General features: G+C 43.5%; 1 protein-coding gene across 1 annotated transcript in view; it reads left to right on the top strand.

Moving 5' to 3' along the window:
* The window catches only part of NAA15 (N(alpha)-acetyltransferase 15, NatA auxiliary subunit), a 227765-nt gene that overhangs the window by 90915 nt on the left and 112971 nt on the right, over positions 1-23879 (top strand). Inside the window, exon 5 of the mRNA XM_030191710.1 lies at positions 4783-4917. Coding sequence (XP_030047570.1) covers positions 4783-4917 — 135 coding nt within the window. The remainder of the gene's footprint in view (positions 1-4782; positions 4918-23879) is intronic.

The following is a 23879-nucleotide window of genomic DNA, read 5'->3' as shown; positions in this document are numbered from 1 at the left end:
TCTTGAAATCCAGAGGTTCAAATCCCACTGCTGCAGCTTTGATCTTGGGCAAGTCACTTAACCCTCCATTGCCTCAGGTACAAACAGAGATTGTGAGCCCACCTGGGACAGAGAAATATCAAGTGTACCTGAATGTAACTCACCTTGAGCTACTAATGAAAAAGGTGTGAGCAAAATCCAAATAAATAAGTAAAAATAAATAAATAATACGCTTTAAAGTAATACTACCACACGTGTGCTGGACTTCTTGTGTCATACAGGACCTCCTCTGAGTTGTTTGGATTTTGCTGTGGCTATTTTTTCGGTGACTCTTGTCAGGATTGCGGGAGGTCAAAATTATTGCTGGACATACTTATACATAATATTAAACCAGCTTCTGACCTCTGATAAACTCTCCCCTCTCCCCTTCAGGAGCCATTGAGGATGAAATGGACCAAATGGTGCTCAGAGAGGCCTGATAGCCCTTTGGTTTCTCAATTACTCCTGGTTAACATACCTTTTGTTCCATCTGGGAGCAGGGCTTCAGAGCAACCAAAGCCAGACATAGAGGCTCCATCACTAGGGATTTCAAACAGGACAACCTGTGAAAGTTGTCACCTTTCCTGACTTCAGAAAGTATCTGGAGTTCTGTAAAGGAAATAACTGGGAAAGAGAGAAGTTTTTGATCTCTCTCTGCTCCTGTTCCCTCTCAGTTCTTATTAGGTATAAAGCAGAGCTCATGAGGGCACTAGGGCTCTCTCTCTTGTCTTTCTCGGTGCAGCAGAGCACAGAGCTCTGCTTGGGGCCTACTGCTCCCCCCCCCCCTTTCTCTGTCCAGGGCACTGCTCTCTGTCCGGGGGCATCTCTGCCCTCTCTCCCTGCAAGCAGAGCACACCGGGCTCTGCATACACTACTTCTTTCTTTCTCTTCCTTAAACACACACAGATACAGGCCTATACCAGTTACCTGTACTAAATGCTGTGAACCTATACATATCTACAAATATAATATACTTTGAGGCTTATTTTCAAAGCACTTAGCCTCCCAAAGTTCCATAGAAACCTATGGAACTTAGCCTCCCAAAGTGCTTTGAAAATATGCCTCTTTATATATCCAAATCCGTGTGGATTGCTTTTTCTTTGGGAACCCACTGCCTCTGTGAACTGGACCCTGGGACCAACTCTAGACAACGATAGCTGACAACTCTGACAACAGTGTTTTTTAAACCTGTAAAATTGCCTTTATTAACTCTTTTAGTACATTTCTGTAGTTTGGCTAACAGGTGGTGCATGTTTTATGTTAAAGCTGTTATAGAAAAGTGCATGCCCTCTTTTAGTTTCACTTAGTGAAGAAGTGAATGTACAGTACTGTGAGCAGTATACTTTTAAAACTTGTTGACTGTGGTCTGATTTACCTGGAGTTTGAAATTACCCAGCAGTTGTTGCTGGCTGTTGCTTCAGTCTTAGCCCGGGAGAAAAGAGAGAGACATCTTTTTGCTGAGGCTCAGTGAATTATATGTCCTGATCTTCCCAGATACTGTTTAGGCAGTATACAGATGTTTAGTTAGTGTTATAATTGATCCATATTTCAGTTACCTGTTGTTTTATATTTACACTATTTTGTTCCACTGCTCAATATTTTTAAGAGAATAAACATAATTGTTCACCCTGCTTGTCTGATAAAGAATCCTGGTGGTTCATGTGTTGGGTCTGTGAGTGCTTTCTGGGAATTGTGGGACCACTGGGAGTGTGGCTCCAGTAACCTAGAAATCACTGGGGATAATTTGAGAGCAGGAGACTTGCCCATAGGTGGTTGTAACCTAGTTGGTGGGAGTGCTAGTGTAGAATACAAGTGGCAGGTGTAGGCAAACCTCGGCTGTGCTGGGGATAGACCCTCTAAGTGACCATGGGGTAACCCCAGGTAGGTGGTGTATATTTTAGGGTGTATTTATCTTCCCCTGGACAGTGGTCATACCACTAGCCAGAGATGAACAAATCACCCCAGGCTGCTTCTATGTATTTCCCTCGTATATCTAGACTCCTAAATCACTAGAGATGTGCACTCTCTCTCAAAAATAATTCAGAGGACAGTAATCAGGAGGAAATAGTGGATATGAGAAATTAGCTTTTAAGTTTATTCAAGAATAAGAATATTTCTACATGAAATTACTTTTATATCTGGGACTCCAAAGAATACACAAGCAACATGTACAATCAATTGATTATGGGAATATAGCACCCCAGCTACACATGGGTGTTTTCTGGGCCTGAGTCTTTAATGTTTTGTTTTACTACTCAGTCAATTAGTAGATATGAAAGACTCAAAGTTACGTATGAGAAAGCAATGGGATAACTTGCCAATTCAGATTGGTTTCTCATAGGAGAGGACAGATCTGTGGCTGTCTCTCCGGCTTGAAGTAGGAAGTACACTCATTTTTATATATCCATTCAGGATATGGGTAATATGACAGTAAGCACACCTGATTGGATCTGTGTTAGTCATAGTTAACACTGATTGGCTATGGTAATGAAGTGGTTAGTATTTTACTGGAAAGTCCCTAAGAAGCCATCTTTGTTGTTTTCCACGAACACCTGTAACCACACTGTTGCTAAACGATGTTACTCTGTTCTTTCCCACCCAGGCCCGTTCCTCATTCTGTTGCTTGAGGTGTCACAACAGATCATGAGTTCTGTATTTTTGAACATATGTTACCACCATATTGCCAATACAACTCTGTCAGACCCCCACCCTTGTGGTTTTCTGTTTGTTCTGCAGTGTTTCAACACTGGAGTTCAAGTCAGAGTTACAGGCGTATTTATTTTATTTATTTTATTTGCTGCATTTATATCCCACATTTTCCCACCTATTTGCAGGCTCAATGTGGCTTACAATATAAAACTCTTTTTCTACTTCTTTATTACCAGAGTACTCACTCCAGATTCGTTTACTCCTTACACCTTAAACATCTTAAACTTATTTCTTTATTATATTACATGTGCCTGTTTATTACCTCTAACCTCGAAACTCACATTCTCACGTCGCATTCACACACAGCAACACAGTGCTCTTTATCATCTACTGATTTGATCCACCGTTTCGCTTTTACATACACATTCTAACATAAAACAGCAGATCATCAATTATTTCAATTCCTTATATCAAACCATTTCAAATCAGTGCCTCCAAATCTATGTCAGGCATCCTTATTAAGCACATCTTAAATTGCTTGCTAATGTTTATGCTCATCTGTCAGTTCAATTCATTAGGCTCAAAGTTCAAAAACGTCTTTGTAAGCCCAGATAGCTGTGCTGTGCTGAAAAGCAGTTAGAGCCTGTGTGCCCTGCAGAACCCCGCAGCACGAGAAAGGCTAATGAGGGGCACAAGCCACAAACATTCACTCCTCATTGAAGAATCTTTTAAGATCTTTTAAAGCCAGCTGATATTCTTCTTCCTCTCCAATTTCTCTGTGCGAGACCGCATTTCAAATATGCGAGACCACATTTCAGAAGTTTTCCTTCATCAGGAGGAACTAACACCCGATATCTGTGTAATATATGTAGAAACATACAAATACAAGCACTAGTAATATAAACTTCAATCATATACTTATACTCACACTAATAAGAGACCCGTTTCTGAACAAATGGAACAGGCGCTAGCAAGGTTTTCGTCGGCAACACCCCCCCCCCCCCAACCCCTTCATTGTTGTGGCATTGCTCCGCCCTCAACGTCATGATGTTTGACGCGAGGGCGGGGCCCGTAGCGATTTCCCGCCTCCCTCCCTCCCTGCCAACCCCTTTGTTCAGCCATTGCTGCGCCCTCGAGGGCGGGGCCTGTAGCGATTTCCCACCCCCTGCCTCCCTCCCCTCCCTCCCTGCCAACCCCTTTGTTGTTCTGCCATTGCTCCGCCCTCGGGTGGGGCCCAGAGCGATTTACCTTTAAACCTTTTTGAAGGAAGTCAGGGCTTGGCTTCACTGACGTCACTGTCTTCAGATCGTTGAGGGTGAGTTTTATATAAATAGATTATTCAGTCTAAAACTAGGCTGCTTACCATCGGGACTTTGATCCAAGTCAGGGTTTGTCACCCCGCTCCCAAGAGTGCTGTATACAGATGCACTAAGGGCTGAGGTTTAAATCACCTGTTACTCCTCCCCTCTAATGACGTGATCATGTTACATCTACTCTACCTCGAGCTTGAGGCCATTAGGGGCCACCGTACCCCATTCAAAAATATAGCGCTGTTCAATATTATGAAGCAACAATATAAAACAATCACATTGATGGGATAAGGCAATTAGAATATTGATAACAAATAAGTTTTTATCTCATTTTAAATCCTGAACCAAAGTCAGGTCTTGAATCAAGGCTCATAGCTGTAGTACCATGACAGCTTGGGACAAGTACCTAGGATCTCGAAGGGAATGATAAGAGCAGATGGCATGGATGGACGGACTGGATAGGCAGAATGTGTTTTTATATTTATTGTAATATATGACTCATAATATTGTTGTAACTTTCTTTTATGATTGTAATTTGCTTTGCACTATGCTCAGTAAAAGCAGACTAAAAATGACTGAATTATATATTAAAACATATTTTTTAGAACTGTGAATAATTACTGCTAGTTAGCCAGATCACTGGATCTATGTGGCAAAATTTGTGCCTAACCATAGACATTAGTTTTTCAACGTGCTGAATTGTTAAAACTTCACAATTGCATCAAAGTGTTAACACAAAAACAGATGAGTACTAGATCTGAGTGATATATGGTTTATTCTCTTCTGTATCTTATATATTTTTCAGGAAACGAGGTACCAGTTGCTTCATTTGAGACCTGCACAGCGAGCATCGTGGATTGGCTATGCCATCGCTTACCATTTGCTAGAAGATTATGAAATGGCTGCCAAGATTTTAGAGGAATTTAGAAAGACCCAGCAGGTAATGTGGGGCCCTTGAAAATGCTAGTATGTGTAATAATTACAGTGCACACTAGGGAAAGGATTTCTTTCATTTTAGCCATGTTTTACCCAAGCAACAGCATCTCTTGGGAAGGCTCAATCCATTTGTCTGTCCGTCTGTATGCATAGACACATGCATACACAAGCACACCTGATACAGTCCTTGTCATCCTAACAAGAGATACTTTACTACTACTACTATTTAGCATTTCTATAGCGCTACAAGGCGTACGCAGCGCTGCACAAACATAGAAGAAAGACAGTCCCTGCTCAAAGAGCTTACAATCTAATAGACAAAAATAAAGTAATCAAATCAATTAATGTGTACAGGAAGGAGGAGAGGAGGGTAGGTGGAGACATACTTTACTATGTCTCTTCACACCCTGTCCCCCAACAGATATGTAAAAGTTTGCAAATGGAGGAAGACGAAATACCATTTTGTCACATAAGTGTTTTCAACTTTTGTATGGCAAGCATTTTTTAAAGATATTTCTGACCCTGGAAATACCATTTTCTTCCATGTGCACTACATGTGGAACAATGAGCATTTTCCTCTGCACAGGGCTCTTATCCTTATAATGATGGAGGAGTGGAAAATCCAGATGGTCCCCATAGAGGTGCCAGGACTCTGGATCACCTTTATACCTTTGCTCCGGAGGAGGTTGAAAGGTATTGGTCTTTTCCTAAGGTGGACACTCTGGTCACGGTGACTACTATGCTGGTCCAGGGGGCTTGGCTATGAAGGAAGCTCCATGACAAGAAGGTGAAGCAGCATATCTGCCTGGCTTTTTCTGTGGGGTCATCCAGTATTCAGGCTGCCAATTGTAGCAGTTATGTGGCAAGGACAATGCTGCGGTGGTTGCAGCAGGTCCCAGAGTCCCTGGAAGTGACTTGCTTGGAGTCAGGAACAGCCTTTTTGGCAGCTATTCTATTTGATGTGGTCTGCTTGGCTTCCCACTCAGTGGCCATGTCGGTGGTCGGACACTGGTGGTTGTGGCTTTGCCACTGGGTGGTGGATGCAACTTCCAAAAAGCTGTTGATTCAGCTGCCCTTTAGGGGGCAGTTGCTTTTTCGAGAGGACCTGATGAAGCTGGTGAAGTGTATATGGGGGAGATATGGCCTCTCCAGCTGAGCTGTGGCAGAAAGGCTCTCAGCATTCCTCCACTTTTAAGGGGTGAGCTAGAGAGTTGGGGGTGTTTTGACCCGCCTGCTGCTCTACATCTCGGGGGGGGGGGGGGGGGGTAGCCAGGGCAGGTTCTTCAAGCAGGGTTCCTTTCATTGCCCTAAAAGAGCCGGCCCTTCTGGCACCTCCAGGGGAGCCACTGACCGCCCTCCTCCTCTCCCGTTCTGCTCAATGAGAGTGCACCGGGCCCCTTGTTGGTGCCGGTGAGAGGCAGGCTGTCTCTCTTCCAGGACAAGTAGGCCCATATCATGTTGAATTAGTGGGTCCTGGAGATGGTCATCAAGGGGTATTCTCTGGAGTTACTGTCCAATGTCAGACACATTCATGGCCTCGCACTGAAGTTCAGCTCGGAAGCAACAGGCTGTTCCATCCACTCTGCAGCACTTGTTCACTTTCAAGGTGTTGGAGCCTGTTCCTCTAGCAGAGCACAGCCGAGGACGGTACTCCATTTATTTTGTTGTCCCAAAGAAAGGTGGCTCCTTCTGTCCTGTCTTGGACCTCAAATGGGTCAACACTTGCCTCGGGTTCCAGCACTTTTGGATGCGCTCAGTTATAGCGGGGTCAGATAAGTGGGAACATTTAGTGGTTTCTTTCCGGGGTGTGGCTCAGGATTTGGACATTCCTCTTGCTGAAGAAAAGTCTGTGAGGGTCTTATGACTTTGTTGGTGTTTTTTGGTATTGAACTTGATTCAGTGGCTATGGAGTACCTGGGAGTTTTGATTCCACACATGCCAGGGGATGATGTTTCTCCTGGAGTGGGCAGAGAAGCTGCGGGCGCAGAAGCTCTGGTTGTGCAAGCTTCTGCAGCCCATGGTCGGGGGCTTCATGGCGGTGACTCTGGAGGTGGTGCCTTACATGATAGCTCATATGTACCCTCTGCAGTGGGTCCTATGTCCCGGTAGGGTCTGGCCTCTCAGGACTTCACGCCCATGGTCAGACTGAGTCTGGCCTGGTGAGCCAGTCCTGCGAGCCTATTGAGAGGGGTGGGGGATCACGGGTTCTGGTCACCATGGATGTGAATCTCCTCAGCTGGGGAACTCACTGGGTTGAGTAGCACAGGGCATCTCGGGCAGCCAGGAGGCTCCTGGTCCATCAACCACCTGGTAACCTGGGCAGTCTGATTGGCTTTGCTGGAGTTTCAGCTGTTCCTGGAAGGGAAAAGCAGTGTGATGCCGGATAATGCAGTCGCTTCCGTCAACAGGAAGGGCGGAACCCAGAGTCAGGCAGTGGCTCTGGAAGCGGCAAGCCTCTGCCGCTGGGTGGAAGCACATCTGCAGGCTGTTTCAGTGGTCCATATTGTGGGCAAGGACATTGTGCAAGCGGACTTTCTCAGTCGCTCTCTTCTGGATATGAGAGACTGGGAGCTGGGGCATCAGCTCATAGTGGACTGCTGGGGGCATCCTCGGTTTGACTTGATGGTCTCGTGAGCCATTGCAAAGGCAGTGTGCTTCTTCAGTCAGCGGAGGGACCCAGATTCTCAGTTGGTATATGTCCTAGTTCAGCCTTGGCCAGCAGTGATGCTGCTCTATGTTCCCTCCATGGTCTCTGGTGGGCTGATTTGCTTAGGATTATGCATCATTCTCATTTAGTCTTGCTGGTGGCACCAGATTGGTCCCTCAGACTTTGATATGCGGATCTCCAGTGCCTGCTGGTAGGTGACACTCTTTCTCTGTCCAGGTGTCGATCTGGGTCCTTTTTGGTTTACTGTGTGGCTATTGAAAGATGGCACTTAGAGAAGTGTGGGTTTTCTCCCACAGTGATTTCTACCCTGCTGCGGTCCAGGAAGACCTTCACATCCCTGGCTTATGTCAACGTCTGGCAGGTTTTTAGGCCTGGTGTGGGGAATGGGCACTTCCCTTGGGGGGGGGGGGGGGCTCATATTCTTGACATTTTGGGGTTCCTGTTGCAGGACCTGGAGGAGGGTCTCACCTAGAGCTCCCTGAGGGTCCAAGTGACGGTTCTTTCCAGCTTTCGGGGAAAGGTGAAGGGCACCTCTCTGGCTTTGCATGGGGAGGTAGCTCGTTTTCTGAAGGGAGTGGCACATTTGAGCCCTTTGCTTCATCCTTCCTTCCCTTTGTAGGATCTCTTATTTGTTTCTCTGGGTGTTTGAGCTCTTGTGCTCAGCTTCCATCAAGGACCTCAAACTTCTTACAGTATTTCTGGTAGCAATCACAAATTTTTTGGGATAATGTAGGATATAAATGTCACACATAAAAAGGAGAAAGTAGCTTTTAAACTAGAAGACTGACAAGTCACTCAAAAGCGCTTTTTCGGAACAAGGTATCTTTAAAAGATATCTCCAAAAAAGAGAAGATAGATCATCCCGATAGTGAGGTTGCAGTAGGGACCACAGTAGACAAAGTGTAGGTGTCTTTAAGTACAGAGCAGGCAGATTTTAAAGATTGCAAATTATCACCCTCAACTGCTGAGCAAGTTGTAAGAAGGAGTAACAAACATCGTTTGAAATGTCTATTTGCAAAAGCCAGAAGCCTAAGAAATAAGATGGGAGAGTTAGAATATATTGTACTACATGAAAAGAGAGTTAGAATATATTGTACTACATGAAAAGATAGACATAATAGGCATCTCTGAGACCTGGTGAAAGGAAGATAACAAATGGGACAGTGTCATACCAGGGTGCAAATTATATTGCAGCAATAGAGTGGGCTGAATTTGTGGAGGGGGTAGCATTATAGGTTAAATAGGACCTTGACTCAAATAGACTAAAAATTCTGCAGGACACAAAACACACCTTGGAATCTCTATGGATAGAAATTCCATGTGTGAAGGGGAAAAGGTTAGTGATAGGAGTGTACTATTCGTCCACCTAGCCAGGATGAATAGACATATGCAGAAATGTTATCAGAATTTAGGAAGGCTAACAAACTGAGTAACCCAATAATAATGGGTGACTAGATAAATGTAACATCAGGGCATTCTAGGGAGGTAAAGTTCCTAGATGAAATCAAGGACTGCGTTTTGGAGCATTTGGTTCAGGAACCAACAAGAGGGGGAACAATTCTAAACCTAGTCCTTAGTGGAGCATTTGATCTGGTGCACGAGATAATGGTGCTGGGACCACTTCATAACAGTGATTATATAGCATGATCAGATTTGATATTTCTGGAATAAATACAGGAAATCCAATATGTTTTCATTTAATTTTCAAAAAGGAAACTATGATAAAATGAGGGAAATGGTCAAAAATAAACTTTAAGGAGCAGCTGCAAAGGTCAAAAATGTACATTGGGCATGAATGATGTTCAAAAATACAATCCTGGAAGCCCAGACCAGATATATTCCACGTATTAAAGGTGGGAGGAAGGCCAAACGACAGCCGGCATGGTTAAAAAGCGAGTTGAAGGAAGTTATTAGAGCAAAAAGAACATGCTTCAGAAAATGGAAGAAGAAACCAACTGAAGATAATAGAAAGCAACATAAAGAATGGCATGGAAGCACAGAGACTTTGAAAAGAATATTGTGCTGGAGGCAAAAACACATAATAACTTTGTTAGGTATATCAGAAGCGAGAAGCTGGTAAATGAATCAGTTGAACCGCTAGATGACTGAGGGGTAAAAGGGACACTCAGGGAAGACACGACCATAGTGGAGAGACTAAATTAATTCTTTGTTTCAGTCTTCACCTAGGAAGATATGGGAGACATACTAGTAGTAGAAATGGTATTCAGTAGTGATGAGTCAGAGAAACTGAAGCAAATCTCTGTAAAACCTGGAAGATATAATGGGGCAATTTGACAAATTGAAGAGTAGCAAATTGCCTGGACTGAATAGTATACATCCCAGAGAACTGAAAAATGAGCTTGCAGAGCTATTGTTAGTAATATGCAATTTATCTTTAAAATCAAGTTTGACACCAGTGGTGTAGCAAGGGCGGGGCGGTGGGGGCGATCCGCCCCGGGTGCACGCTGCTGGAGGGTGTGGAGAGCAGCCACGTGCCTGTCTGCCCCACTGGTTCCCTGCTCCCTTTGCCACGGAACAGGTTACTTCCTGTTCCGGGGCAAAGGGAGCCAGTGGAGCCGAATGACCCGGGGGGGGGAGGGGGGAGAGGGGGCACTTGATGTGCCGGGGTGTGTGTCTGTGTGTTGTGCTGCACCCTGGGAGGACGGATCGCCACTGCACCCGGGGGGGGGGAGGGGGGTGCGCAGCGGTGATCCGTCCCCCCAGGGTGCAGCACGACACACACACCCCGGCGCATCCCCCAGGGAGGTAATGTCCTATTGTGGATTAAGAACTGGTTAAAATGCTTACCATTCTATTTGTGCATTCATAATCAGCTGGTTAAAAAAATATATATATCCATTTCTGTTCATGTTGTCTAAGGTGTCTGCCATAATCTCCCCAGTTCTCAAATGCTATACAGTGAAGGGAGGTGGGAATATTTTTTTGATCTGTCAGTTGATTGGTCAGGATGACTTGGAGGAAGAGGAGTGCCTTATGGTGTTTTAAATGTTGGTGTTTAAGTGCCCTTACCGCTATTTTTAAGATTGTTGTGGTCAGTGGAGCTGAAGTAGATTCCCCTGAAGCAGCATTGGTGAAACGGGAATTCTCTGTCGGGTTTGGTTCAACAGCTATGCATCTGATGAATATTAAATATTTTGAAGTTAAGTGCAGCAAAATTATATTGCATCTGATTGTTGGTTGTTGTATATGAGATGCTAACATATTCAATTGAGTTCTGTTCCTGTATGATGCTATTGCGGTTGTCACTCTTTTTGATTTTTTTTTTTTTTATATATATAATTTGGCAACAATTCAGCCTTTTAATGGAGGGTGTTTTTTTTTTTTTTTTTTTTTAACTAGTGATAGCTTGCATTATGTTCTATCTTTAACAGTTTTTGAGCTAAGGAGTATTAAGTTGGACTGCAGAGGTCTTTTTCTTTCAACTTTTTTGAAGTAGTGAATTGGATTTTGAGTGATACTGCATGGTTGATATTTATAGGAACAACATTTAGTGAGTTTCAGTATTAGCGCTTCTAGCTTGTGTGCTGCTTTTTCCTGCCAAAATATACATATTACTATCTTTAACTCATCCCCAACCAACTTGAAAGAGCCTGAGCTATTCTACCAGAAAAAAATAAGGGCAAAGCCTGCATTGTCTTGCTTTTCAAATTCGGTAGCTGCTTATCTGAAATGACTAGTAGTTGTTGCTGCAGATGAAACTTCCATCAAGCACTGCATCAAGGAACGTGTATATTTCTTATGAAATCAAGACTTCCTTAGCGTCCCTCCGGACCGGACCAGGATTGGACTGATGGGTTGTGCTCGCCTACCAGCAGGTGGAGACTGAGAAAAAACTCTGACTCTAGAGAGCCAATAGGAGCCCTGGCCATGTGACCTTAGCCCCAGTATTTTCTCAGTCTCCCAGCAGGTAGGAAGTGAGCCCAATAGTCTCTCTCCTTTTCTCTTTAGATATTACAGATATTTGTGATAATTCTTCTGTGCCTGGAATCTTATTTAGAGGCTTGACAGGGTTTCCTTTCTCTTCTTTCTTTGACAGCCTCGGGGGTGTTAAACTCGGGTGTCTCGAGTCCACCCCCCTTCCTCCCCATCTCCCTGGCTTAGCAGGGAAGGGCCGTCCCTTTCTCTGGAAAGGTGTACCGTCTTTGGGAGAGGCAGCCACTTTTAACAGGTAGCTGCTTTAAAAGAATTAAATCAAATAAAAGGAAATTCAAAGAAGCAGCCTTTCTTTCCCCAGACTTCTAACGAGCAGGCAGCTCCAGTGTTTTATTATGATTGAGGGGTTATTAAAAAAAAAAAAAAAAAAAAACAGAAGAAAATAATTCAGTGTCTGTGACTTTAAACAGCGATTTTTCTCGTCAGATTTAATTTCCTCCATTTTCTTGCGTTTTGGCAGCGGCAGTTTAAAGAAATGAAAAAAAAAAAAAAAAAAGAAAGGTGCGAACTGCATAAGCGCGGCCACCTGTTTTTTCTGATATGGCTTAAAAGTTCAAACAGCTGCTGTCGGTCAGGCGCAGTTCACGCAGCCGGAACGTGTAAATTTTGCTCTCCCTTCAAGGTTTCTTCGGGTCCAGTGCTGCCTCCGGTTTTTTCGGGGCCTTTTTCGCCGGCTGTTGTTTCTTCGCCGTTCCACTGGGCTTCACTTGTTCGGAGGTGTTGGGCGCGCTGTCGACGATCACCACAGGGCCAGTGGCACGAACGGCGGCCATTTTGTTTCTCCCTCCATCTTATCAGTCGGGGATCTCTCTGCTGAAGGTAAGGCTGCAGTTCATAGAGCAGTTCGGCTCCAAGATGTGTACACTTTTGTATGTGCTGAACGGCGTATTCTAAAATGCTGTTCACATCAGCAGGCAATATTTGATTGAAAGGGGGCTCCTTTCATATATGGATATATAACAAGCTTTTCTTCTTTTAAATTTCTATGTATCACGGGGCTGTTAACACTAGTTTTTTCTGGTGCTCAGTCATTTTTCATTGCCTGGTGGAAAATCTACATCTTATCATAATATCATAATTCATTTCAAGCATTTTCCTCAATAGCTGTAGTATTATACAGTGTTTTAAGAACTTTAGAAACTTTCTCTATAGGCATAGAGTAAATTTCTGTCTTTCTCATTCCCTGGTGAATAGGACTACATTGTCTAAGAGTCAATTGATTGGTACTTTGCAATTCTGACCATAATATCTTAGTTCCTTTCAAGCATTTACTCCATGCCTATGATGTTATATAGTGTTTTAAGAACTTAACAGACACTCTCAATGGCTGTAGTGTTATACAGTGTTTTCTTTTTCCGACTTTAAGAAGCCTTCTCTAGAGGCATACAGTATATTGTTCAGATGCCATGGGGATATATCAGCTCTTTCATATTCTCTGAGGGACAGTCCTGTCTACCAAGCTCCCAGTCACTCAGCTGCCTTAGCAGGCATGCTTTATTCATGTCTTCCCTTCTTTTCCAACTGCCTTGAAGCCTCTCATATTTCATTTTAGCTTTCTTCTGGTTTTTACAGGACATATGGTCACTTAGAGAATAAAGTCATCCTTTCACTTAAAGATAGTGGACGGTCCTCAAACCATCTACTCGTGTTTGTCTCTATCAGTTCAGCATTGGCAGATTATAAACATCCTGGTTTGGTCCAGTATGTCTATACATACCATCTGCTATCTCTTCCTCTTCCTTAGAGACCTGATGTTATATCAAGCTTTCTTGAATTCAGATACAGTCTTGTCTACACTGCCTTCACCAAGTGGCTGTGGCACAACTTCACTTTTTTCGTTACAGGTAATTTCCAAGTTTGTCCTTTTTCATTTTCATTCTATGCGCCTTCACTCCAGAGTGTTCTTTCAATTGGAAGGGGATTCACTCACTTCCTGTGTATTTATACCATAGGTACATAAGTATGGTTATGCTGGGTAAGGCCTAAAGTCCATCAAGTCCAGCATTCATATCTAATGGGCATAGGTACATAAGTTTTGCCATTCTGGGGAAGCTCAAATGTCCACCTTTCTACAGCCAGAACAGCATTAATGAAAAAAAAAAACCTCTCACGAGAGTATCGAACAGAAATCTCTGCTCCAAAAGCAAGGCTTTGCAGTAATTCTGCAAACTAACGCATACAATATTTGCCATGGCTGTTCACCACTAGGAACACCGGGGACCCTGGGCCTAGGTTCGGTGTTTTAACCTGAAACAAGCTCAACATTCATATCTATTGGGTGTGAGTCTGGTACTACTACTACTACTTAACATTTCTAGAGCGCTACTAGGGTTACGCAGCGCTGTACAAATTAACAAAGAAGGACGTTCCCTGCTCAAAGGAGCTTACAATCTACATCTCAGTGAGGGAGGACGCATGACCGTGGTACGTGGATTAGTGGTATGTGGATTAGGGAGATCCAAGAAATTACAGGCCGGTGAATCAGACGTTCATACTGGGACAATTTTTTTCTGTCCGGAGCGTACTACCATAGCTGGTGGACTCCTATATTCAGAACTTTCTATATTCAGAACTTACCCAACTATGGAATGCCATAGAGATAGGGTTGGAGTTTGTAGCCCTATTTAACTGGTGTCCTTGGTCACCCTTCCTCTTCTCCTCAGGATCCAGAGAATGGCTAGTTTTTTGCTTATGCATTAACTGGTCATTTTCAGCAGTACTCTCTCTTCCATTCTTTTATAGATCTAAGAGGATGTTCATTGCGCTCTTAGGGTCATTTCATTCTTACCTAGACGACTGCCTAATTGGAGAAAGTCTTATCAGCAGAGTTCTCAGGTCACGCACCGGGTGTTGCATTTCTTACAGTCTCTAGGTTGGGTGGTGATTGTAGCCAGGCCTCTCATTTGATCTCTCATCAGATATCTCTGATTTTCTCTTTGTTTAGTCAGGTTGGCGCACAGTCTTTTGTCTCCTCTGCAAACATCCCAGTTTATATTTTTCTTGGTGACCTTGGGCCTTCGGCCATTTCCTTGCTCTATTCTGCAGAATGCAATTTTACTCTCTAATGCCCAAGAAGGAATTTTCCTTCATACTATTGCGAATCTCAGGGTCATCAATCGCGCTATTTAAGTGTCATCTAGTTATCTCAAGAACCTTAGTTCTGTCATTGGGATGCTTCGTGCAGTACACTTTTTGGCAGAAGCTTTTTTGTATATAATTTTTTTCTGGGGGACCTCAGCAATTCGTTTTACCTTCGGGTGAATTTTGTTTCCCTACTGACAAACAAGACGGAGAGAGCTATGTTGGTCCTTGCCATGGCAATGGGTTATGTCATCCGCCAAGGAGGAGTTAAGAGTATACTCTTGAGTTTGTACTCATTTTTTCTTAGTTGTGTCACCCTGCATTTAGGTGAATGGACTCTCATTTTTTCAGCCTTACTTCCTCACTGCGACACTTCAGGGCTATCTCTTTTTGCCTTCAGGCTCATGAACATTTCTTGCTTCTTCCGTTCAGCAACAGTCTTGACGGAGACAGGGACAGATGCCAACGTCCAGCAGGGGTTTTTCAGCCTTCTTTATGCGTTTCTTCCATCATCTCACTAGGTGTTTATGCAGAACCAAGGCACCCTTCTACATCCGGACCCCCAGTCACTCAAACTTATGGCGTGGTTACTGGGTCTGCAACATCTTTGATATTTTCGCAGGAAGTACTTCAAGTTTTAATTGCTTCCAGACAGAAATCTACATTAAAGTGCTATGAATCAAAGTGGCGACGGTTCACTCTGTGGTACTCCTCTCGCCACTTCATTCCACAAACAGTATCCATTTTGCATGTTTTGGAATATCTTCTGCATCTTGCGAAATCTTGTCTGTCTTACTCATCCATTAGAGTTCATTTGGCAGCTCTATCAGTGATGCATGATACTGTTGACAACCGCACGCTTATGCAGCATCCACTGTCAAAGCGGTTTCTTAAAGGAGTCCTGCACCTGTACCTCCCGCTTCATCCACCAGCTAGGTGAACTAGGTGAACAGACTCTTAAAGTTCTGTTTTCTAGTAGCCATAACTTTTTCTATAAAGTTTTCCTCTTCAAGCAGTGTTTCCCAGTAGCCATTGCAGCAAGTAGATCTATGTGTGGAATACTTCTATGGTTGGTAACTTCTTTTCGGTCTGCTGTAGTTTAAAGTTTTCACCTTTCCCAATCGGTTTTTTCTTATTGGTTTTGTCCTTCTAGCCAGTAGGCGTAAAAGTTTTTCATTGTTTCTAACCCGCTATATCGCGAAGGATCAAGGAAATGAGAATGTCTATTTCTCTTCTCGCTGAGAGGGCAGTTCCACAGCGTATTACAACATATTCCACAACTTCAGAAGCGGGCTCTATTCTTACTACGGCGATTTTGGTGCTCTCGGTGCACATTGGTAAGTTGGCAACTTAGTCCTAGTTTCATTTTATTTTGCTCATTGGGACACACTACATGTTAGTTGTCGCCAGGTGGCCTATGCAGCATGAACATTTCTCTGCAGTTTTCATAAGGTCCCTCCCTTCAGATTACTGCTTTGGTACTTCCCATCAGTCCAATCCTGGTCCGGTCCGGAGGGACGCTAAGGAAGAAGAAATTAGATCTTACCTGCTAATTTGCTTTCCTTTAGTCCCTCCGGACCGGACCAGGCCCCTCCCATGTTCTCTCTACTCTTTAGCTTCTTTTATTAAGTAGGAAGTGTATTCAGTAGGAAGTGTATTCATTCCTTTACGATTCGTGGAACAATACTATATATATACAGAACTTTACGTGGTCTATACCACTTCTCTGGTGGTTGCTGGTGAGCTCAATTGCTGGAATCTATCTATAAAACCTTAAATACGCCATACCACTTCTCTGGTGAGAGTTGTGGCTGAGCTCAGTTGCTGGAATATCTATAAAACCTTAAATATGATTTACCACTTTTCTGGTGAGAGTTGCTGGTAAGCTCAGTTGATGGAATATATATAAAATCTTAAGTGGGCCATACCACTTCTCTGGTTAGAGTTGCTGGTGAGCTATAAGACAAGTGAGCCATACCACTTCTCTGGTGAGAGTTGCGGGTGAGCTATATTATATGTGAGCCATACCACTTCTCTGGGGAGAGTTGCTGGTGAGCTATATTACATGTGAGCCATATCGCTTCTCTGGTGAGAGTTGCTGGTGAGCTATAGTACAAGTGAGCCATACCACTTCTCTAGTGAGAGTTGCTAGTGAGCTGTAATACATATCGGGCCATACCACTTCTCTGGTGAGAGTTGCTGGTGAGCTCTGATACTTGGCATTGCCGAGTGCTTTGTGGCTGCTAGGATTCCATACGGCACAGAAGGTCTTTCTTTCTTTCCTGCTTTGCTATTCAAATACTGAGGCTAAGGTCACATGGCCAGGGCTCCTATTGGCTCTCTAGAGTCAGAGTTTTTTCTCCACCTGCTGGTAGGCGAGCACAACCCATCAGTCCAATCCTGGTCCGGTCCGGAGGGACTAAAGGAAAGCAAATTAGCAGGTAAGATCTAATTTCTTCTTTTTGGTTTCTTATTAATTAGATTTTCAATATTTCTCTTAATTGTTCTTTCATATTGAAAGTGAGAGCAGTGTTGTTCACTGCAAGGCCTTGGGGCAAATGATGGCTCCCACTGTCTCTGTCCTGTTTTTTGTTTTGTTTTTCCTACCCAGACTCGGGACAGAAAGGGGAAAGTGGATGGAGGAAGAACAAGGCATTTTGCAATAGACAAAAGAAAATGCATTTGCAAATGCTCACCTCCTTAAGGATATACCCCCTGTAGCGGTTCTTACCTAATGAGATCTAAAGATCCCCAAATAGGAACCTACTGTGTAGGTTCATTTGCAGTCACTTAGATTAGTAATTCCTGTGGACACGTTTGCTATGGGTATACGTGGCCCTACGATGGACAAGAAGCATGTTCTGGAATATATGTTACAATTTGTTGGTTTTTATTATTAGATTTCAATTTGCTGTATTTATGTTTATACTTGTACATTTTACTATTGTTGTGCTATTAACAAAATTGTAAGTTTGATGTTAAACTGTACACCACCTTGTGTGAATCTTCTAAAAGCGGTTAATAATTCCAAAGTGCAACTAATTATTCCTGAAACCTAACTTATGGTGCTAATCTAAGAAACCACATGCCAAAAGGTCCTGACTCACTTGGAACTTGGCAATGCTTTTTGTGTTGCCCTGGACCATAGGAAGGAATAAAACTGACCTCACCCTGTAGGCTGCCTGGAAAAAGTCCTTTGACTCCCTCTTTGTGGCAGGTTTCTCCTTTCACTCTCAGACTCCAAGCTGAAGTTTCACAGCTAGCTCCTGGACAGGGCTGTGTAGATAGGCTGCCTCTTCTACACTGCGCTGCTTGTTCTCCTGTGCCCCTCCCTTCTATCCACATGCATGGAAGGGGAGAAAAGCCGCACATGGATAGAAAGGAGAGGGAGAGGAGAAAAAGCTGCATAGTTGAGCAGAGGCAGCCTATCTGCACAGCCTTGTCCAGGAGCCGGCTGTGAAACTTCAGTTTGGAGTGCCTAGATACTTTTGGATTAGAAATGGATGCACAGTTGCAAAGGACTGGGGTACTGGAAGACCAGTCCCAGCCCATCATAAGCACTCAAGGTGAGCTTTTAAAAATGTGTAGCGGGCCTGGAACAGAAAGTTGATGACCTTGAGACTTGCTCGGCGTAATAATCTGATGCTTGTGGGACTACTGGAGTTTGTCTTAGAGAGGGCCTTGAGGGCCTTTCTGGAAACATGGCTTCCCCAAATCCTGCAACTCAAGGAGCAGCTGAGCTCTCTTGGGCTAGAAAGAGCCCACAGATTGGAGGCTTGGTGTCCAGCAGAGGATTGGCCATGTGCTGTTATTTTTCGTGTTGAGCAGTCTATCATGCAAGCGATATGGTTAGGAAAGGATTTTAGTAGAACAAACAGCAAAGTGGACTAAAAAATAGATGACTACAGGTAAAAAAAAACTTTATTGGTTGTTTTTTTTTTTTACCTGGAGCGTCATCCATATTTTAGTCCACTTTGCTGTTTGTTCTACTGTCTATATCCCTGTGAAGTTTTGTTTCTTCTGTTTTTGCATCGGGAAAGGATTTTAAAAATATTGGGAAGAAAATTATATGCTTCCAGGCCTATTCAGCGAGGAGCCAAAAATATTTGAAATAGCATCTGCAGCTCAGGACATTGTGACCAGTTTATCGGAAGACACAATAGCCACCTGAAAATGGTCTGGATTGTGAGTAGAGCCATTTGCTTTAAATGGACAGAATTGACTTCAACTCATTAAGGATACTTGACTGAATTATAGACTGCTGAAACAGTGAGTTGCTCCCTGGGTCTCACTTTGTGTACTTTTCTAAGTTCTGATGGAAGTTAGACGAGGACCTGCTTTGTGTGTCAGATCTTCAGTGGCATGTGAAGGGCCTTTGGTGGCCTTATAATGAGATTTGTACCGCTGCTATCAGTGATTTTATTATTGAATTGCAGTGCCATTCTTGTGTGTGTTCTTGTTCTCTCCTTAGTGTGTTGACTTGGATCTACTAAGTCCTATTAGGGAATGATAGACTTCTGTTTGTTTTAAATACACAATATAGATTTTTTTTTTCTTTTGAGCCGTCACCTGTTGATACTGCTAGTTTACTCTAACTATCAGGGTTACTGCGTGGTGACTTTAGATGTGCTGTTTAACACCTGGAAGCAACCAACGTGTAGTGAGTGCCTCAAGTACTTCTTGGTGGAAGTACATTTCCAAGGCTGTTCTCTATGGGATGATGCAGAGCACTTTCTATAACTTGTTTCTCTTTGCCTTAGCAGATTATCTGACCCTGAGGATAGGATGTAGGATGCTTGCATTGAATAGTCTTTTGAGCAATGGGGTGCTGCATGTTGCTAGTTGATGGTACTGTCTAACCATTGGACTCTCTCATACCGATGATGATTTTTTTTTTCGTCATTCCTTGTTATATCTGTTGTTACTAGATGGAAAGGTGGGTACAGTGTCTAAGTGACCTGTCCTTTTTGGAAGGCATATGGTTAGTGGGGGAGGTGGGAGGGACTTAAGGAGGATTTTTTTTAGAGGGGAAAGGGAGAAAGAGTTGAGGGGTTGGGAAAGCGAAGGGTATGTTTGGGTCTTTTCTTAATACTTATCTTAGGGGGGGGGCTACTACTGCATCCTTAGAGTTTCTATGTGTCGCGACTCAGGAAAGGTAAGCTTTTGGGTTGCAGCCGGGTTGGCACTGACCTGTCAACCCGAAGGTTAGCCAGGCCCTGACTGATGGCAGGCAAGTCACCTGGGCTAGGCAGGAACTGGAGAACAGGTTAGAGGTGCAAGACAGGCAGGAAGGGCTGGCTGGAGGCAGGGCTGGAACTGGAGACAGGGCAGGCAGGGCTGGAAATGGAGAAGAGGTAGAAGTCAGGGCAAGAGTCAAGGCAGGCTGCAACACTCTAGGAATCAGGCGATCTGTTGCGAAGGCAAGATAGCAGCATCCCACACACACCTATCAAGGGCACTGCCTCCAGCATCACAGAAAGGTGTCCCCAGAGGTTTATGCCGGTGGCCCTAGGGTGACCCCCGCTGGAGCAGCAATGAAGACAGAACACCGGGCCAAAGGGCACCCTGGAATGCTGGTGGTGATTGAGTTCACAACTCCGCTCAGTGGGAATGGCTGCCCAAAGAAACCACGGGATCCTGTCCCGGGACAAGGGAGGTGAGTCAGGACATGACCATGACAGTATCTCCTTCCTAAAGACACTCCCCCCCCCCCCCCCCCCCCCCTTCACACAGTCCAGACTTGGGTTTGTAAGGAGATTTATGCTAAGTAGCGGAACAAGCTGGTCAACCAACTTCCAAGGGCTCTTCTCAGAACCACAAGCCTTCCTAGAATCGGGAGTGTCCTGGACCATACTCCCATAGTCCGGTTTTTGGTAGATCTCTAGTCATGAAACCAGCCTTGGCCTGGGTCTTGGATGCAAAGAGCTACAGTATCAAGGGTTACTTTGAAAAAGCCTCCCTCTCAGTGGGTGATCCACAGCATCCTTGTACTCCAGACTCTGAGAATGTGTCTTAGCTTGCTGCTCGAAGCATACCTTGGCCCGTACTCTAGTGATCTTGGGCAACTTATCAGGAATACTAGTGGTGGCTAAAATGACGGCAGGTTTCTCGGAATTCAGATAACATTGATGATGGGCATCACTCCAGGCTGGTCTCTCTCCCAGTCTAGTGTTGTGTCTCTGCAGCCAAGGTAATTCCAAACGATGGGCTTCATGGATGTCTGTAGGGCATATAAGGCAGTGTCCTCCCTGTGGTCACTGATACACAGGCACACTGGAACTGTCCGGGTCTTGAGATGTCCTTGAATGTTCCCATAGACTGAGGAGACTGGAATGGTCGTAGATAAATCCTGGGTTGGAATCTTGACATTCCAGACTCCCCCCCCCCCCCCCCCCCCCCCCCAAAAAAAAAAAAACTCCAGAATCCAAGAAGACCGCAATGTTTCTGTTCCCTTGATCCAACTCAAGTACAGCTGGAATTAAAAATTGAGTACTAGGTGTCCCAGGGTGCGGATCCAATGCAGCACTCCCGGTCAAAATCCAGAATCAGGCTTGAAGATCCTGACTTGTTGGGACATTTAAGTGTGTAATATCTCTTGCCACAGTAGAGGCATAAATTCAAGGTTCAACGCCTCTGCTTCTCCTAAGAGTGATCTATCTGCATGGGTTCCTCAAGATCGGGAGGCAGGCTGTCCCTCAGAATGGGAGTACGTGGAGTTTGCTGGTACTTAGGCCCCCCCTCAGTGGAGTTAAAGCCTCAGAAATTACGCAGGTCTACGTTAGTTGTGCACCTGTCCGCTTCGATCATCCGCTTAAAATACCTCCATATTTTTATTCATTAATTTCTTTAAACAGAAGAAACAACTTAGCTTTTTTGAATCTGTTTGATGCACCCCAATGTTGGCCACTGTTTCACGGTGCCACAACCACTGCTTCAGGGGGTGAAACTTAGAAAAATAGCTGCAGGAAAAACAAACAAAAAACAGTTGTTACCACCAATTATTTAAAATAAATTTCACAAGCTATTAACAGTTTACGCACTACTCCCTTATTCAGTTCAGACATTCTGAGCACTTTCAAAATGGTGGCTCGGCGTCTGATCGATATTATATCTAACTCTAACCAATCAGAAGCCAGTCTTCAAAAAATAATTATCAATGGTTGAAACAGATATCAGTCAAACAGTTACTAAAACATATTGGCTAAGCATCAAAAATGTAAATAGAAATGATTCCATTCAATGCAAGAGTTTAAACCATGAGGTTGTAATGTATTTAGTTTAAAAGTCCAACATTGCTCCCTTTGAAGAATCTGCAAATGACAGTTTTCCCCCTTTGCTGTCCTATAACACCCAATCAGTAGCAAAACAACAGAGCTCATCAAAAGTATGTTTAAATTCCAAACAGTGCTCAACAAAGGGTGTTTCTTTCACTTCTCTATGTAGAGCACTCCGATGTTCAGTCAAGCGGGCTTTTAACTTCCTCGGCGTCTGACCAACATAAAGTTTAAGACACGGGCACTGTATAATGTATACCACAAAATACAAGTAGTTTGAAGTCGAAGTATATATTCCTTTCGATCTAGCGGATTTGTGAATTTAGTGATGACCAGTTTGCTCTTTTTAAAGAAATTAATGAATAAAAAATTCTGGAGGTTTTTTAAGCTGATGATCGAAGCAGACAGGTGCAAAATTGATATAGACCTGTATAATTTCTGAGGCTTTTTCCTCCATTTTTATATATCTAAAAATTTTAATAAAATGTATGTAAAAATTCATTAAAAAGTGTTTAGTTTTTATATATAGTGTTTGTACATTTGGGGCCCTGCTTACTAAGCAGCACTAAGGGTGCGCTAGTGTTTTTAGAGCGCGCTAAAGACACCTATATATTCCTATGGTTGTGTCTAGCATGCTAAAAACGCTATTGCAGCTTAGTAAACAGGGCCCTTAGTCATTGAAAATACTGTGCACATTTCTAGTGAAGTTTGTGTTTTTTGTGGCCTCAGGAATCATTAAACTTACAAAATGCTTCTCAAACTATGACTGTTGATGATTCATATATAAAATCTTTGAATATCCCTCTCAGTAAAACGTTAAGATATGCAATACCATCTGTTGAGAACAGTGCGGGAGACAGGTGGTGTACGCCAAAACACAGCTCCATGTTGAGTCTTTCTCCAGTTTGATGCTTTAGTAAATGTTTGACTGTCTTTGATTCCACGTCTGGAGTGTTCCTGTGGATTTACTAGGAAGGCTATTTGTCCACCCCTACTTTTGGTTTTCTTGGTTGTGATACATGTACATATTTTATAAATATATGTAAATTTGTGCCTCGGCATTTGTATGCTATTGGGACTGGAATCTGGGAGTCTATTTTATACAGGGACATATGCATCTATATTGATTTTATATAATAGGTGCCTTTTAAGATGTCTCACATTGGCATCCTTTGAACCCTAAATTGTTTGTCTACATTATGAACTGATTTTTCTTTAATGTTCGCTAAAGAAGCCAGTAGGTCAACCATCAATTCTTATCAGTCACTTTTATTCGTAGTTTTGTTTGGGAGAGCTTTGATGAACATTTTTTTGAAGCATTGAAAATAAGATAACTGCACTTCAAATAATATGGGCAATGATGTAACAAGAACCTCTTTGATATCATTAAATACTAGTAAAAGAGGCCCATTTCTGAGCAAATGAAACGGGCGCTAGCAAGGTTTTCGTCGGCAACACCCCCCTCCAACCCCTTCATTGTTGTGGCATTGCTCCGCCCTCAGCGTCATGACGTTTGACGAGAGGGCGGGGCCCGTAGCGATTTCCCACCCCCGCCTCCCTGCCTCCCTCCCTGCCAACCACTTCGTCGTTCTGCCATAGCTCCGCCCTCAAGGGCGGGGCCCGGAGCGATTTTGGTGGCTTCACCACCACGAACCTTCGAACCTTTTTGAAGGAAGTCAGGGCTTGACTTCACTGACGTCACTGTCTTCAGAACGTTGAGGGTGAGTTTTATATATATAGATGTTAGCATCTGAGGTATTTTAAATGAACCTGTCTCCTTCCTTAACAAATAATGCTTTCAATGGTTAGCAGAGGACAATAAACATATCAAAAGTGTTAAACAATATTTTTTTGCTAAATTGATTTATAGTTTAAAAAATTTTAACCAACACATGAGATAAATGACAGAATATAGTATTGTAATAATGTAGTTTATTCTATATCAACCTTGTTTTAATATACGAGTTTGGATTTTTGGTTGTAATTTTG

This window comes from Microcaecilia unicolor, chromosome 2, assembly GCF_901765095.1.
Source record: "Microcaecilia unicolor chromosome 2, aMicUni1.1, whole genome shotgun sequence".
Lineage (NCBI taxonomy): Eukaryota > Metazoa > Chordata > Amphibia > Gymnophiona > Siphonopidae > Microcaecilia > Microcaecilia unicolor.
This window is presented reverse-complemented; position numbering and strand designations above follow the sequence as displayed.